The sequence below is a fragment of the Hypoxylon trugodes genome, assembly GCF_022578975.1.
Source record: "Hypoxylon trugodes strain CBS 135444 unplaced genomic scaffold F4822scaffold_3, whole genome shotgun sequence".
In the NCBI taxonomy this organism is placed as follows: Eukaryota; Fungi; Ascomycota; class Sordariomycetes; order Xylariales; family Hypoxylaceae; genus Hypoxylon; species Hypoxylon trugodes.
Window position 1 is genome coordinate 3,454,608 of NW_026250018.1, and position 15,386 is coordinate 3,469,993.

Genomic DNA, 15,386 nt, shown 5'->3' on the forward strand with positions numbered 1-15,386 from the left:
GTTCAACAGATGCAGATCCGACTTCCGCGAAGGTAGACGCTCTAGCAGTATCTCAAGATACCCCGGTAGCTCCCGTAGCGCAAATGGCTGGGCAAATCTCAGTTCCTGAAGTCAGCCCTATCACACCCACACCGCCGCGCCTGTCATCCCCGGTTCTCCCGACCCAGTCCTTACAAGCAGTAACACAAAGCGAGTTACCATCTAATGAACAGCAATCAGCAGTACCCGAGACTACACAATTACCTGTTGTGCAAGAAATACAGGGAACACAAGATGCACGAAGCGGATTAGGATTAGAGAGTGCCCCGGCTGAAGTCGGCTACATCGCTAATGAAGAACACCCCGCAACCTTGGATCCCTCAAATTTAACGCTCTCGATTGAGAATGACATGGAAATTAGCCCATCATTATCTACGCACGATGCTCTGCATCATGATCTACAGATTCCGGATGTGTTCGCCATGCCGCACGAAGAGAACGATTTATCTCCTCCCGATTACCCGGCGAGCCTTCTTCCATACATCCCAACTGGCACTAATGAATATGTTGTAACCCTTCCGTACTACAACCCGAGACGAGAAGTATACAACAATGTTCTCCGCGAGAACGAAGCCTTAGTTAATGAGTACACAGCTTCATTTCGTGTCCTGCCACATTTGAAGCCACATCCTACAACTATATCGAAACTCGATGAGATGTTCTCCCGTCTTTTCGACATCTGCGATCTACCGAGTTTCATGGAGACCGTGGCGACTATGAGACCAGCTGAGTTAGCGAAACACGTGGTCACTACTAACCCTAAATTCGCCTTTGTCGACGATCTTCTTACACATTTAACTCAGGCGGGTTCGGATAAAAAGCTGTTGATTTTGGTCCGTTCTGAAACTTTGATGGATCTTCTTGGCCACGTAGTCGAGGCGAAGGGTTGTCGCTACATTAGATCTGGACAAGACATCAGCAGCCTTCCAGCCGCTCAGCATCTACTGACGGTCGTCGTTTCTTCAACACTCGAAAGTCCGGCATTGATTCCTGATGACGTTGATGTGGTCATAGCATTCGATCACACATATCGACCCGAGTTGCTCCCCTTGTCAGTCCGGGATCGCTCTCCTCCGTTATTACTTCTTACAAATACGTGCTCGATCCAGCACCTCAACATGCGCGTTTCAGAAAACCTAGAACCACTAGAACGTAAGAACGTACTTGTGCTTGCTCTGGTTAAAGCGATGCGTTACGTGGAGGATGCTAGTAGTCCTCAGATACAACCAGACGGGGCAGCCGGGGTTTTCTCGGGCTACATTGAGGACCCTGATGATGATGACTTTTTCTGGGAACCTCAAGAAATACCCGAAGACGTATTTGAGGATTTGCATGCTGCCACTCAGAGTCAATTATCACAACCTGATCTTCAAGGGTTTGGACTTGACCAGAGTCTTATTGGCCGTAAGAGATCTCATGAGGTAAGCCGTTCATTACTTTTATCGTTCATCCGAGTACTAATGTTTGTGGTAGGTTGATGACGAAGGGTCTGCTCCCAAGCGCCCTAGAGTATCGCAACCCACGATCGTAACTGGCGTTAGTCATATTAGCGACTCTCTAAAGGAAATCATTGGTGATGATTCTACCGGTCACACTCCGAAGGCAATGCTCTCCATATCAGTTGAGAAATTAGAGAATCTGTCAGCTAGGGTGAGTTCAATTCATATGTTATCATTGGCGTCAAGGTCGGACTAATGTTTTGTAGATCGCAAGTCTTGAGACGAAACTTGAAGAGAGCAAGCAACGTGAGCAGCAATTCCGAGAGCTCAGTAATCGATCTAAGAAAGAGGTCGATGATCACGTTGCCACAGTCAATCTCGTTCAGTCTAAATTTATGGACGCACTCGAAGACCGAGGGACTTTCGAACACCAGTATCGCGAGGTCAAGGAGGTGGTGAAATCCACTGAGGCCGGCCTTGAATCTAGTAGAAAAGAGAACGATGCGCTGAAAGAGAAGAATGCGGAACTGCAGAAACGGTTGGCTTCGGCAAGTGAAGCACTTCTCAAATCTACGAACCCCGAATTAGTTAAGATGGCCCAGCTGGAAAAGGACCTGGATGACTCGAAGAGCAAAGTCTCACTACTGGAGAAGAAAATCGCTGTCACCAGAAGTGATATGGAGTATGCTAAGAGCGCCTATCAGGATGCATCTCAGCGAGCCGGAGAACTCCAAGCTGAAAACCGTGGACTTGAACAACGAATTGAAGTTCTTAGTCGTAAGGCCGATGCCAACATCGTCGAGGTAAACCGCATCCACGCCGCGAACGAAAGCAAGGAATTATTGCGTATGCTCGAGGAGCAGAAGAGCATAGTCCGCGACCGCGACCTCGAACTCGCTAGAGTTAAGGAGGAACTGAGGACGTTCAAGGAGAACAGAAGAGGCACGCGACAGAGTAGTGTTCCGCGTAGCCCCCGACTGAGCGCCTTCAATAGCCCGCGAAACGGCGCCCGTGGTAAAGGCGGATCAAGTAGCCGTGGCACTAGTCCTGCGCCTCCACCCACGGGCGTCTTTGAGACGGGTGTTGGTATTGGAACTCCGGCACCAGGAAATCGTGCTTCGCATCTGCGAGAGTCGCGATTTTAGGTTACACACGACACCTGATACAGCCATCGCTCCTCCTCGGAGGCATTCACAGCGATAATTATTGGCTGTCTTATAGGATAATGTATTACGATATCATCACGACTCCCGATCCTCTCAACCTTACCGAATCCCACGAGTACACAGAATCACGAAAAGGGGCAGTAGAAGAGGATCTTATTACCTTCCCCTTCCTTCTCCGATTTATGCACTTTTTCCTTGGAAGCCGGGCCATTGTATTAAGTCTAGGTCGCACGAGGATACCGTCGACCAGACTTTTTGCCCGTGGGGTTTTTTTTCTTGCTATATCCCAGGATTTATCTACTTTTCTCCTACATCACTTCACTACATTACCTCGGGTCCGCATTTGAGATTTTTCATACAACAACGACGCTAGACGACGTTAGAAGAGTCCGGTTTGCGACTTTTTAACCTAACCGAAATTTGCGGCGCTTATAGATGGTGGTGGACGAACCTATTCCCATTAAGTGTGCGGTGTGTTACCGGTAATTAGCAACAAGAGATGGGATGATAGGCGGGCGAGAGAAGTGGATTAGTGAACAAAAGGCGATGAGTTGAGATGGATGAAACGGGGGAAGAGGAAAGATGAGGGGAAGAAACGTGAAGGGAAGTGTATATTTGCGGTAGTGGCTACCTATTAGGTATGCAGGTGGGCGGTGAATTACTGAGTACATATCGCATTATATCGTTGACTTTCCATGCGAGTGCAGTGACTTTTTATGTGAAGTTAGGAGGTGAGGTCGTAGATGCGCTCTAGGATTAAAATACCCAGTTAAACAATAAGTACTTATAAAAGCCAGGTAAGCAATAAAATGACCGGTAAGGTGGTGGTATACCTCGAGTAACCTACGTATTTTGCTCGGGTCAGAGAAGGGCTAGAGATACGTCATATGGCGACCCGAGTCGAGTCTTCTACGTGTGACGAGGGATCGATACTTGATACAGCCTCGTCGAAAAAAACTCAACTTCCATGTTTCTAGTTTAGGACGACCCGCCTTCATATGGCTCTCATTCTCATGCTCTTTGATTTCTTTGCGCCCCGGGACAGAAGTTTTGATTTCTAACTTGTTGTTCGGCTGTAATAGTAATAGTAAAGGTAGTAGTAAGTTGTTGGTAGTAGACATATACACATGCGGTGGGAACAACACCTCATCCATCCAAGGGGGCAACGCCAGACATTTCGTCGTCTTTCTCTCCTTTCTCTATGCATCCGTCGCGTTCTCCACGTATAAAATATACGCCTACGTCTCTTTGGTGTTGTCTCCCGAATTTTTTTTGGTCTGCCGCTACTCCTGATTTTTTTCTGTCAAATAAATAGAATAAACCGTCCTCTCAACCGCTACCTAGTAATAGTATAGGTAGAGAGGCATTGGTTAACCTATTTATTTGGCCTCCTCGGGATACAGGTCCTCCTTCAAGACGACGCCGAGTTCTTCGCGTAAGGGCTTTAGCTCGTCGAGGTACTGTTGGTACTGGTTCTTGTTCTCGACCTTGGCCTTGATGCCCTCGAAGATGCGGACGGCGGTGGGGAAATCGTTGACGCGGCGGGCGGCGCGCAGGGCGGCTTCGACGACGGACGGCGAGGGGACCAAGTCGTAGGCGAAGGCGTTGTTTAGATTACGCTGCGCGATTATGATATGTTAGCTAGCTAGACTTGGGTATTGTCTTTTTTATATGCGAGTCGTTGACGTCGTGATGGGAGATTTTATCGCGTATAACCGTGTGGGGAGTGTGGGTCGACCTAGGTAGCTTGGATAGGCGGCTGACTTGGTGCAGAACCAAGGAATGAAGACAGATACGGGCGGTAATGTATGAAAGACCTCGGGTATCGGGGGGTTAGACGAACCTGAAGCTCGAAAACATCTTGTACTTTTTCGAATTCGCTCTCGTACCTAGATAGAGAAAGCTTGGGTTAGTAATTTGGGCTAAATTGATATGTCGCCAATATCCCGATGTCAATTGAGCGATATTGAAGCTCCGACAGCGCCATTTAAAAACCAATTGACCATTCCAGATATCCTAATCGTCTTCAATCGGGCTCAATTGAGCTATAAACCTTGCTACTGTGCTTCGTCGGGTTGATTCGGGTGCGGCACAAAATAAAATTCCTTACCTGGCGGTAAACTCCTCAAATGTTTCTTCGTGGTGCGCGGCGGCTTTTCGGGACACGGTCGTGCTGAAGTTAAGGCTGGAACCAGCAATCAGACCCGGAACGAAGGATGCACTGGATCGAGAGGGCGCAACAGGTCGGTTCGCGCGGAAGAAAGTTTTCGTGGGGCCTCGCGAGGCGATTCGGAGAAGTGACATCGACATCGTAGGTGTATTTTTAGGAGGGGAGATTTTGGCGGAGGAAGGAGAAGGAAGAGAAAAAAAGAGGAGCGACGAGAAATAATAAACAACTATAAAATTTTCAGTTGCTTATCGTTGAATGAGAATTGTCGTCGTCGAGGAAATAAAAAGGTACTTGAAAAAAATTGATTAAAGGTTGCGAGATATGATGGATGGGTGTTTAATGTTGTGTAGTGTACTTTTTGATTTGATTCGGTGGCCCGGCTTTGGGTTTCTGCTACTTCGTCTCGCTCTCGACTTCCCAAGTTAATCTTAACTGTAAAAGAAATTCTCACAATCGAATGATGGCGTGTGGACAGGAGAAATGGAAGCCCGGCTCACAAAAGGGTGTCTTCTTATTGGCCAGTCGGTGGTCGGCGAGTGGAGCTTATGGGGGGAATATGGGGGGTCGTCGCTTGATACTGCTGCTGGACAAGCCTGTTACGGCCAAAGTTAGTTGAACTGTAGCTGCAATAGTAAGAACAGTGAGCTCACTTTCCTTCTCGAATAGTATTAGTTTCATTATAAACTTTCGTGATGTGGTCCAAGCATCGGAGAGCTCCTGCTTTGCTGCTTTTCTTTCTGCTGCCTTCAATGCCTTATGCACCATTGACTTGAAGCGGGACGGCCCTACGCTGTTACTTCTACTGTTACTGCCTGCGCCCATGCGAACTCCATGTTGACTTTCGACGTCATTTTATATTGTCCAACAAATGGGACAATCTCCAATTTGTGTTACAATATTACAGGTATTTTAATATGTGTATCTTCATATACACATAACCATTCCGTCGGGATATCGAAACATCTGATACCAGATGCACTCTTTTGGTTTGGCATCGCTAAAATGTCACTCCAAACGGCTATCGGTACCATGTCTAGCAGCCCGTAACGTACGAGAAGCCTTCCACCGTCGCATTCTTCTATCAATGTTCTATAGACTTTCCCAAAACATCTTGAAAGGAAATGGTAGCCTATCATTTACATGCTATCATAATCGGCGATGCGATATTAGGTAATGCTTTAGAACATTTGTATTAGTTAATGGTGATTGGATGAACTGAATACAAAGCTGACCTAGGTAATTACACCTACCACCTATCATGCACCGAGTCTATCCTCTCTTGAAATTGCATCTCAGCTCGTCAAAGAATTTATATTCTCCAAGACTACAGAAGCACAGAAACGAATAATTAGTAGACAAAAACAAGACATCGAATTGGTCCTTTCTAAAGTCTCATGCTCAATGACTTCACATGGAAATGCCAATTCCTCCATACCTAGGCAATTCTCGATAGATATGCACATCAATGCAGCGGAATCGGCCATGTTCATAAAACCCGATCGTTCCGCGATGTCAGCAACGGCACAATAGTTAATAGCCACTATTTAGCCACAAGAAATTACGTATGCAGCCTCCCGAGACCCCCGGAGTATTACCTCCACCAGTCCGTCGATCAGTGAGACATGTCGTGGTGCGAATGATCTAGTTGGAATGAAACAGGATAAGAAATGTTGATTTGACAAATGAAATAATACATCCTCGGATGATGAGGATGGATATATCTGTCGACATAAGTAAAAAGCCCCATTATTTCTAAAATTGGCCGAGGTTGACTTATTCTCTCTAGGCCACATATCCATGATGGAATGAATGTGTGCCTTATGTGCCTAGTGCCCGCAGGAAAAAAGAGGCGTATACATGTACATACATATACGGTAGCGATAAGGGATACCGAGAGATGATCCAGATGTAATGTACATTATCTGAGATCTTAATTAACCCGTATGTTTATCTATATTCTATTGTCTATCAATTGATAAATCTTTGCTTTTTCCCATGTTGTAATTACGAGAAACTAAGACACGGGAAAAGAGGAATGGTATCGACAAATCAATTAATTATTGTTGTAAATAATTCCCAACGGATAGATTTAATTATTATTAACGAGTTAACATATACCTATGCAGGTACAGAGCTTGCTGCGGAGTATATACAATGGATTTGTCTCCAAGCCGCCAAGTATCCATATACAATGCACGCGCCAGGGTTAATTGTATTGTACATATTTGTACCTGTAGCATCCTACTCTTTCTTACGTAGGAATTGGCTTCTGTAAAGCTTAACAACTAAGCACAATTACGTACAATTACAATTTACAATTAGCTTTAGAATAACCTGCAACGTATAGGAGGCACGTGCTATAAAATTGAGTTTGTCGGCAGCCTTATTCAAAAAGACCGGCCGTCCGAGGGTCCCGCCATTTCCGATCGGTAATCCTTGCACGACAGAATTAGTGGCCAACTAGCCAATCAGATAGCCTGTAGGTCCCTTATCCCCCTTTGTTGGCGTGGAGTTTTAATGAACCAGACCCAAACACTCGCTCTCTCAACTTTTTTTTTCCATCTTCACGAGATTCGCCAATCGTGATTTTCATAAATCTTTCCTCGTCTCTTTTCCCTTTTTAGTCTCGTACCCTTTTTCTTTTTACACTGTCCACTACTGACTATTGAGTCAATTGTAGGGTCAACTATCTAATAGCTTAACTTATTTCTTGTCGCTCCTTCAGAACCAACGTTTCTCCTTTTACTACTTAGGAGGCTTCGCTCGTCGTAACAGACTTGCGTGTCCCTATTCTCACCCCGAGACCCCCGAGCGCATTTTTTGCGCGAACTGTATTAAAACTTCTCAATTCACTTTGAGGATCGAATCGATTGTGCTATACCATGGCTTCACCAGATTCTGCTGCCCTTTGGGAGGCCCTCCCTATCCCAACCCTCGACCGACCTTTCGGCGTTCAGCTATGGCCCTACTTTAGCAAAGCCTTCGAGGCTGTAGTTGGCTATTCCGCCGACGACTTCCGATTCGTCACCGGCAAGACACCTATGTCAACATTGAAAGAGACGTTGATTTTCCTCGCTGTATACTACACTATCATATTCGGTGGTCGGGAGTACATGCGCGGTCGAGAACCGTTTAAGCTGAGGTCGCTGTTCTTAATTCACAACTTCTACCTCACCGCTATTAGTGGTATTCTCCTAGCTTTGTTCATTGAACAGCTATTGCCGACCGTTGTTCGACACGGTATTTTCTATGCGATCTGTGATGCCGACGGAGGTTGGACACAGCCATTGGTTGTGCTCTACTACGTAAGTCTACGCCCGTGAACCATTCGGTTGCGCCGGAAGGGAAAATTAACATGGGCCAGTTGAACTACCTTACCAAGTATCTTGAGCTCTTGGACACCGTGTTCTTGTTCTTGAAGAAGAAGCCATTGAGTAAGCATTGCTCTTAACCTAACACATAGAAACATCTGTCCTAACTATTAACAATAGCCTTCCTCCACTGCTATCACCATGGTGCTACTGCTTTCCTCTGCTACACTCAGCTTCTTGGATCTACCTCGGTTTCGTGGGTTGTTATTACTTTGAACTTGACTGTCCACGTGGTCATGTACTGGTACTACTTCCAGAGTGCTCGTGGTATCCGAATTTGGTGGAAGGAGTGGATCACCCGCCTCCAGATCATCCAATTCATTATCGATCTCGGTACGTCGAACCTTTCGCCGACAATACTCTTCAGACCAATCCCAAGGGGACTAACTCATATAACTAGGATTCGTCTACTTTGCCTCGTACACCTACTTCACGTCCACCTACTTCCGATGGATGCCGAACGCGGGCGAATGCGCCGGAGAAGAGTATGCCGCTTTCGCCGGTATTGGAACTCTTACTTCATACCTCGTCCTATTCATCTCGTTCTACTTCGCGACCTACAAGAAGGACCACAAGGCGCCTAGCACTCGCAAGACCCTTCGCCGCATGTCGCAAGCGCCTCTTCCCGACCACCACGTAATTACTAGTGCTGGACAGAAGCCAGTAGCTCAGACTACCGGTATCAAGACCAATGGTGTAACGACCCGATCGCGCAAGGCGTAAGCATAGACTAGAATTTGCTAGTTAAGCCGCGCCGTCCAGATCTGGTTTAAAAGACTTGGATTGGCGATTTCACTCTTGGGATTTTTGCATTCCGGTATGAAGCGATTAAACTGGCTCATGTTTTCAAAAGCCATCACTTCCTACAACCTTTCGACCATTGTATTAGTGGTTTTTATAATCGATGACGACGCATTTCATAAACATAAAAGAGAGGGTACGAGACGGAGGCAATGGGCGAGGGAGATGCTAAGGGATAAGGCTACGTGTGTAGATAATTATACGATCGGAGAAGATTTTCTTCTGGCGTTTCGGACGGCTGGGTGATGACAAAAGCATCTGAGGATCTCATTGGACTTGCATGGAAGGACGTTTTGCCATGTCAACCTCAAATTATTTGTATCCCTTAATGTCGCAACAAATAACCGGGCCGGCGCTTCGAGTCAAACAAACGAAAAGCATGTACAATGGCAGTAATAATAAAAATGACATTAATCCAATTTACTCTCGGTCTCCGCAATATGTTGATGATTGGTGAAGTTCGTCCGAGATGTTCAAGGGGTGAGCGGTGAGTGAACACTTGATCGTGAGAACATTGCGAGACCGAATCTTTGTTGATGGTTTGCAGCTGTCGGTGACCCGGAAAGATACCTAGGTAAATCCAATTCCTACCTAAGGGCAAGGCATAATAGGCGAAGCTATCACGATCATGATCCGAGGAGGGAGAATATCGTAAGTTTTCTCGTGTTTCGTAAAGAGAATTCGGGGTCTAATATATCCCACTGACGGTTTTGAGGGTGGGATAAACCTATCGAGCGTCGATCTGTTTCTCTTCTGATCTCATGATGCCTCCCTTTCAACGCCACAAGGACTCTTAGTTGTCTAAATAGTCAGACATCATAGGCCCTTCAACTTTCCGGTTCCTCTCCCGCATCGTCCGGCATGAGCTGGAACTATCAGCTAGAAATATACCATGTCGCTATTCGGGGTTCTCAATAGATTACAATCCCACGATGATATAAGTAGGGTCGGGGGGTTGCAATGGTGTTTATATTGACCAACTGACAAATACCGAATTTGCAATATGCCTTTCAGCTAGATTGCCATGTTCGTGGAGTCATTGGATATTCCGGGTGGCTCTGAAACGCCGGAGACGCCACGTCGGGTCATCACCTGTAGGGCAAGAGGAGTGGGTTACACAGACAGCCCTATGCGTGCGCTGCAGCGTTCGTGATTAGCCCCGACGACAATGCTACGTGCACCGGAATTGGATCTTTTAAGCGATGGAGGGGGAACAGCCTCGTCCTCAGCCACCATTTGGGTATTCTCGCTACGGAGGTACTATCTACATCCTCGCTGACGATGGCGAGGGATCGCGACTATTACAATGGCTTTGCATCCGCGTCGATCTCGAGCATGTGGGCATCTGAGACAGCATGATTCGGAACCATGGAACGAAGCACACCTACTATGGCGCTGCACAGCACGCTTGAGATTCAGAGAGCTCAGGCCCGGGACCAGTATGATCGTTATGAGAGTAATAAGGAGGTTATCACTTACCCTGACAGTGCTTATCCCCAGTTAGCTCCCTTTGAATTTGAAGATGCAAATGGGTATTTTCCGGAGGTCGTCAATGATGATGTGAGGGAACAACAGACTCCAAGTACCCCATCGGTGCCTCATGATCAACAACCAACGGGTATCATTTGGGGTTTACCAAAACGCAGGTTCTACCTCGTTCTCGGAGTCGCCATTTTGGCACTCCTCGGTGCTGTGGCCGGGGGAATTGCCGGCGGTCTCGTAACGAAGCAACAATACACCTCCCAGGAGTCATCAAACAGCACTCCCACTCCCAAACCAAACCCATACAACACCTCAACCATCCAATCCATGGCCAACATTCTCAGCACATCCAGACTAACCTCCACCAACCGCACCGATGCCAACGGGTACTTGCACCGCATCATATTCTTCCAAGACACGCACAACGCCCTAATATCGCAGCACTGGGACTCCCAAAACACTACTTGGAGCACAAGTAACCTAACCCATCTCATGAGCGGCTCCACGACCCCGTTAAACCCACTCCCCGGCACCCCGCTCGCGAGCGCAGCGTCTACTTATGCGAATGCGAGTGAAGTACATCTCTGGTTCTTAGTCCCGGATAACTATATCAGCGCGACTTCTCTCCTGCATCCAGATCTCGCACCCGAAAACTGGGTATATGACGGCTTGGATGGTACGCTGTTGGAAACAAGGGCTGGGAGCCAGATTGCGGCCGCTTGGCAGAGGTGCGCTGGGGATTGTGGGGGGGATTGGGTTCTTGCGTATCAGGACCCGGGGGGTGATGTGAATGTTGCGAATTCTAGTGCTTGGGGACGGGCGACGAGCGTGGTGCAGAGGAAGAGTGTGGTGGGGAATTCGAGTTTGGTTTTGTTGCCGCAGTTGGATGGGACGGGGGTTAGTAGGGTGGATTTGGTTTCTGAGACGGTTGGTGAGGGTGAGAGTGAGGGTGCGATGCAGAAGATGAAGTATCAGGGGCAGTGGGAAGCTGGTGAGTTCATTCTTTTTATTTATCTAGGTACATTTGTATGCGGTAACTGACATAGAAAAGATGGTCTCCTAATCGAGAATTTACCACCACCGTCGAGTACCCTACAGTTCACCGGCACGCTGATGAATAACTTCACGGAGACTATGTTCCTAGCTTTACTCCCGAACGGCACGGTTACGGCTCTGTGGTGGGGCGGACATTTCACGTCGATTCCGAGTATCAATTTCCGCGGCGGTCCGACGGTTAATTTTACGGCGATATCGACGAGTGAGGATGCGATGTTTTATGGTATATCGAATGATGAGGTCTTGCAGTATGCGCCGGATGAAAGTAATTTGTTTAGTTTTGTGTACGTGGGGAGGGTGTATCCGTGAGTATCGAGATGAAGTCAAAAGAAGTTGTTAGTGGTAGAAAATGTTACGATCGTCATGCGAGGCGGGGTCTCTTTTAGGTACCTACCTAGGTACCTCAGGCAGTGTTAGGAGTGAGATATAGGGGGCTTAGATACCTGGGTGGGCAATTGTTAGAAGGGTTAGAAGTGCTAACTAGGATATGGGCGACCTCTAAATTTCCCCGTGTTTTTTTTTTTTTTATTTAATGAATTGAATGAATAATATCAGTATTTTTATTAAGAGACGGGCTGTTCACCGTTCACCTCCAGTTCCTTTATCTTACTATACCCACCTATGAGTAATATTTTTATGCTGTTGGTCGTTACAAACATTGTCTAAGTTAGGCACAGAACATCAATTTTCATGCCGGCTTGAGTCACACGGTATGTCCTCCGAGTTATACAAGGCAAAACGTGTATAAATAGTAAAACGATATGGATTTTTTAATATAATAAATCATTCTATCGTGTTTTATTTCACTGATATTCATTCACCTAAATTTTTACTTATTGCAACAACACTTAAATCCTCACAATGACATCAGAAGACGAGAAGGTAGCGGCGATCGTCAACGACGACACGCCCGACTTTGGAAGTAAAATCGATCGTATTTCGGAGGAGACGGGTTGGTTCGGTGAGGGAAATGCTACTATCGATGCCTTCCTCGCTGGCCATATAGACGCAGCGATGGCTGCCAGAACACTCACTCAGCCTATCGATGTGATGTATTCAAGCGGCGACCGTCTCGCTAAGCAAAATCAGAGCGAGGGTCAAGAAGTCGTCCCCGAGCTTGAATGGACTGAGTGCCAATTATGGAACCTCTGGTATTCGATCCTCCACTCCGCCAAGCGCATCCCATATACCGAAGAAGCGCGACATGGAAAGCTCCTTGACTTAGTTACTGCGATTCACGCATGTCCGGACCCACCTGCGCCCAAGCCCCGCCCAAGGGACTGGATTTACCGCGAGGACGGTAAGGTGTGGTCCGCATTATTGTTACTCGGCCCCAGCGGTCGCGAGTCCTGGAATGACTGCCCCGGGTGCGGTGCAGGTTGGAGCGTACCGGAGCGTTGCGCCTGGGTCAATGTCAACGCGTGGGTGGCTCGACTAACGGCAGAGGGGCCTATCCCGGGATACTTTGCCGTTTACGGGTTGTGGGCCCTGGGGGCTGCGTTCGAATCGCCGCTCGAGCTACCAGAGCATACGCATAGACCTCGCCCGTCGGTGAAAATCGAGAGAGAGCTGCTAGTTGAGACGGCTGCGGTGTGGGTGAAGTTTGCAGGGAAATACCTATATAGTCTGCGAGACGAGGAGATGGAAGAGAAGGAGGGGGATAAGATGCAAGTGTCGGATTTGAACACTCCTGAAGCGCAACTCCCATGGAGAGTGAACCAGGCAGAGTGGACGACATATTGCAAGGGTCGGTGGGACTTTTGGAAAAGGAGGTTTAAGGTGGTTGCACGTGGTGAAGGTCTCGAAGACGGAGAGGAAGCGCTCTCGGGGGAAATTAGGGAGCTTGCTGCTGAGGCAGCGCAAGTTATCAGAGGCCTTCTAGGGATTGAGTAGAAAGGGATTATGAGGAATAAGGGGTTGTATTAGTACGCAATATTCGGCCATTAAAAGAGTCAATAGATACCTAATACCTACATAGGTACCTAGATAGGGCTAGAATAGGGGTGCCCTATCATAAATTAGCGAATACGATATTATATGTAGGTGTTCTTGTCAGCATATGTGTGATTACGCACATGTAGTCCTGAGTGATGGGCTGTTTCCTAGCCAATGAAATGATAGCATACCTAGGTAACCATGAGTAGAAGCTAACCGAAGGCTTATAATATAATAAATAAAGGTTGTGTAGAGAGTCAAAGGCCCTTTTGTCTTATTTTTCGTCGTCTCTCTTGTATGAACTTGTGTCAGGGGTTAAATGAACAGACTAGACGATTGTTTAAGTCTGTATAGGCGATTGCCTCCCCTTCCTTTTCCTTAAGCTAATATTATCGCTAAGCTACCCCGAGTCGTTAGGGATGTGCGAATGATTGATATTGAATTGAATGAGACTTGAGTCAAGAGAATAAACGGATGAGTATAAACACGGAACCGAGAGTCTCGGTAATGAAAGAATGATCTGGTCATAAGACCTCAGTGACGAACGATTGAGCTTGGCTCGTTGAATTTCCAACCGTGTTTTAGGGAATTCCTGGGGTACCTTCGTGCCTATGCGGGTTATCGTATTGCGCTTATGATTTCTTCATTCTGTACTACGCATATGCAGCTTTCAGAGTGAGGCTTTCTAGGCTTGATAAGGATGTCTCCAATAAGGGGTGAGTACCCCTAGGTAAATTGACTAACTCCCTTAGTAATCCAACTAGATTAATCACATACAGGAGAGTGACGTAGATCATCACCATAAACAGTAATAGTCACAGCAGCCACAGATTCCTGCCAAGCCAATGCTAATCTGATCTTGCCGTTCCGGAGAATAAGAGCTGAATCAAGAACAAATTGAAAAGTCAAATAATCAACTGGAGTAATTAAATCGAATACGATCTTGTCTTAGCCTTTCATTCCTTTTTCATTCCCTTTTAAATTCCCTAGTTGTATTCATACCGACACGAAATATCACCAACCCTTTTAAGAATGCTCCCTACGTATGTCAATAATAATTAATCACCATTTCAAAATACATTCTGTGTGTGCCCCAGCTTTCACTAGTTCGCGATATAGAGCAACGCTAGATCTCTATAGCTGCAGAGCCGCTTCTTGGCGCACGTACTCTACTAAGGAATAGGTTCCGTTCCTGGTTCATGGAAACATTCTTCCTCTTTTTATTCGTGCCGTCATTGTTTATCTTGTTCCGCGGATCCGATCCGAGATGGGATTCACACCCAGCATGGTGGGATGGCGGATGGCTTCTCGATCTTCTCGACCGTCCAGTGTTTCGGGACGCACAAAATTAATTTGGCCAACAGTCAGCCATTGTTGTACGAGGTGCCTCCTATCTATCGAATCTTCCCGAGCTCCGATTTGTACGACCACACCTGTCTTGATATTCCCAGCTTAGGGCCGCTATCCCTTAATAAAATCCCTCTATACCTAACTGGAACATTCTAAGTTACTTGTCACATTTTGGTCTCCCCGCACCGCTACCCGCTCAATCGTCATATTGAGCATTGGGTACCAGCTATGGATCTTGGTACTTCTTGTCATTGTGGACTCTCTCGTGGACTCGAGAGAGTCCTGCGTAAGGACGTGACGATAGCCTTTTTTCAGCTCCCCACACTAGTCTCTTGGACCTGCAACGTGGAGGTTGGGAGGCTTGAAGCTAGTCGATTTTCTTCCTTGGGCTTCCCAGGCTTATCCATTCGGGTCGTCACAATACCGCCGACTAGTTGGAACTTCCGTCATTTTAGTACAGCCAAAGTGGCAGACGGACCTGTCGATCAAAATGCATGAGCCGCTAGTTGCGGATTACTATTGTTGCCATTGGTGGCCATTGGTTAACCTTCCTATTTCCAGCAGGCCTTGATCAAGT

At 47.0% G+C, this 15,386-nt stretch overlaps 4 protein-coding genes across 4 annotated transcripts; 3 read left to right on the forward strand and 1 right to left on the reverse strand.

Moving 5' to 3' along the window:
- Positions 1–3,910: 3,910 nt before the first annotated feature.
- On the reverse strand, positions 3,911–5,177 carry F4822DRAFT_187479 (putative cytochrome c oxidase polypeptide VI mitochondrial precursor). Its single transcript, XM_051453503.1, has 4 exons — positions 5,170–5,177; positions 4,755–5,040; positions 4,488–4,533; positions 3,911–4,263 (listed from the first exon to the last, which is right to left on the reverse strand). Exons 2-4 carry the CDS (start codon positions 4,952–4,954, stop codon positions 4,024–4,026), a joined length of 486 nt encoding a protein of 161 aa, XP_051317268.1. The 5' UTR covers positions 4,955–5,040; positions 5,170–5,177; the 3' UTR covers positions 3,911–4,023.
- A 1,813-nt stretch (positions 5,178–6,990) lies between these two features.
- On the forward strand, positions 6,991–9,409 carry F4822DRAFT_396922 (GNS1/SUR4 membrane protein). Its single transcript, XM_051457579.1, has 4 exons — positions 6,991–8,119; positions 8,179–8,248; positions 8,306–8,518; positions 8,586–9,409. Exons 1-4 carry the CDS (start codon positions 7,697–7,699, stop codon positions 8,906–8,908), a joined length of 1,029 nt encoding a protein of 342 aa, XP_051317269.1. The 5' UTR covers positions 6,991–7,696; the 3' UTR covers positions 8,909–9,409.
- A 651-nt stretch (positions 9,410–10,060) lies between these two features.
- On the forward strand, positions 10,061–12,100 carry F4822DRAFT_396925 (uncharacterized protein). The gene is made up of 2 exons (XM_051457580.1): positions 10,061–11,459; positions 11,520–12,100. The coding sequence occupies exons 1-2, from the start codon at positions 10,355–10,357 to the stop codon at positions 11,831–11,833; spliced, it is 1,419 nt and encodes a 472-aa protein (XP_051317270.1). The 5' UTR covers positions 10,061–10,354; the 3' UTR covers positions 11,834–12,100.
- Positions 12,070–14,124, forward strand: F4822DRAFT_396927 (uncharacterized protein). Its single transcript, XM_051457581.1, has one exon. It carries the CDS (start codon positions 12,386–12,388, stop codon positions 13,415–13,417), a length of 1,032 nt encoding a protein of 343 aa, XP_051317271.1. The 5' UTR covers positions 12,070–12,385; the 3' UTR covers positions 13,418–14,124.
- Positions 14,125–15,386: the final 1,262 nt, after the last annotated feature.

Bases quoted from the DNA above. Each gene is read 5' to 3' on its own strand.
- F4822DRAFT_187479 (XM_051453503.1), bottom strand. From the start codon at position 4,954: ATGTCGATGTCACTTCTCCGAATCGCCTCGCGAGGCCCCACGAAAACT. The intron at 4,534-4,754 runs GTAAGGAATTTT...TTCTCTATCTAG, and splicing joins TTTGAGGAGTTTACCGCCAG to GTACGAGAGCGAATTCGAAA. The intron at 4,264-4,487 runs GTTCGTCTAACC...ATAATCGCGCAG, and splicing joins AAGATGTTTTCGAGCTTCAG to CGTAATCTAAACAACGCCTT.
- F4822DRAFT_396922 (XM_051457579.1), top strand. From the start codon at position 7,697: ATGGCTTCACCAGATTCTGCTGCCCTTTGGGAGGCCCTCCCTATCCCA. The intron at 8,120-8,178 runs GTAAGTCTACGC...AACATGGGCCAG, and splicing joins CATTGGTTGTGCTCTACTAC to TTGAACTACCTTACCAAGTA. The intron at 8,519-8,585 runs GTACGTCGAACC...TCATATAACTAG, and splicing joins CCAATTCATTATCGATCTCG to GATTCGTCTACTTTGCCTCG.
- F4822DRAFT_396925 (XM_051457580.1), top strand. From the start codon at position 10,355: ATGGAACGAAGCACACCTACTATGGCGCTGCACAGCACGCTTGAGATT. The intron at 11,460-11,519 runs GTGAGTTCATTC...GACATAGAAAAG, and splicing joins TCAGGGGCAGTGGGAAGCTG to ATGGTCTCCTAATCGAGAAT.
- F4822DRAFT_396927 (XM_051457581.1), top strand. From the start codon at position 12,386: ATGACATCAGAAGACGAGAAGGTAGCGGCGATCGTCAACGACGACACG.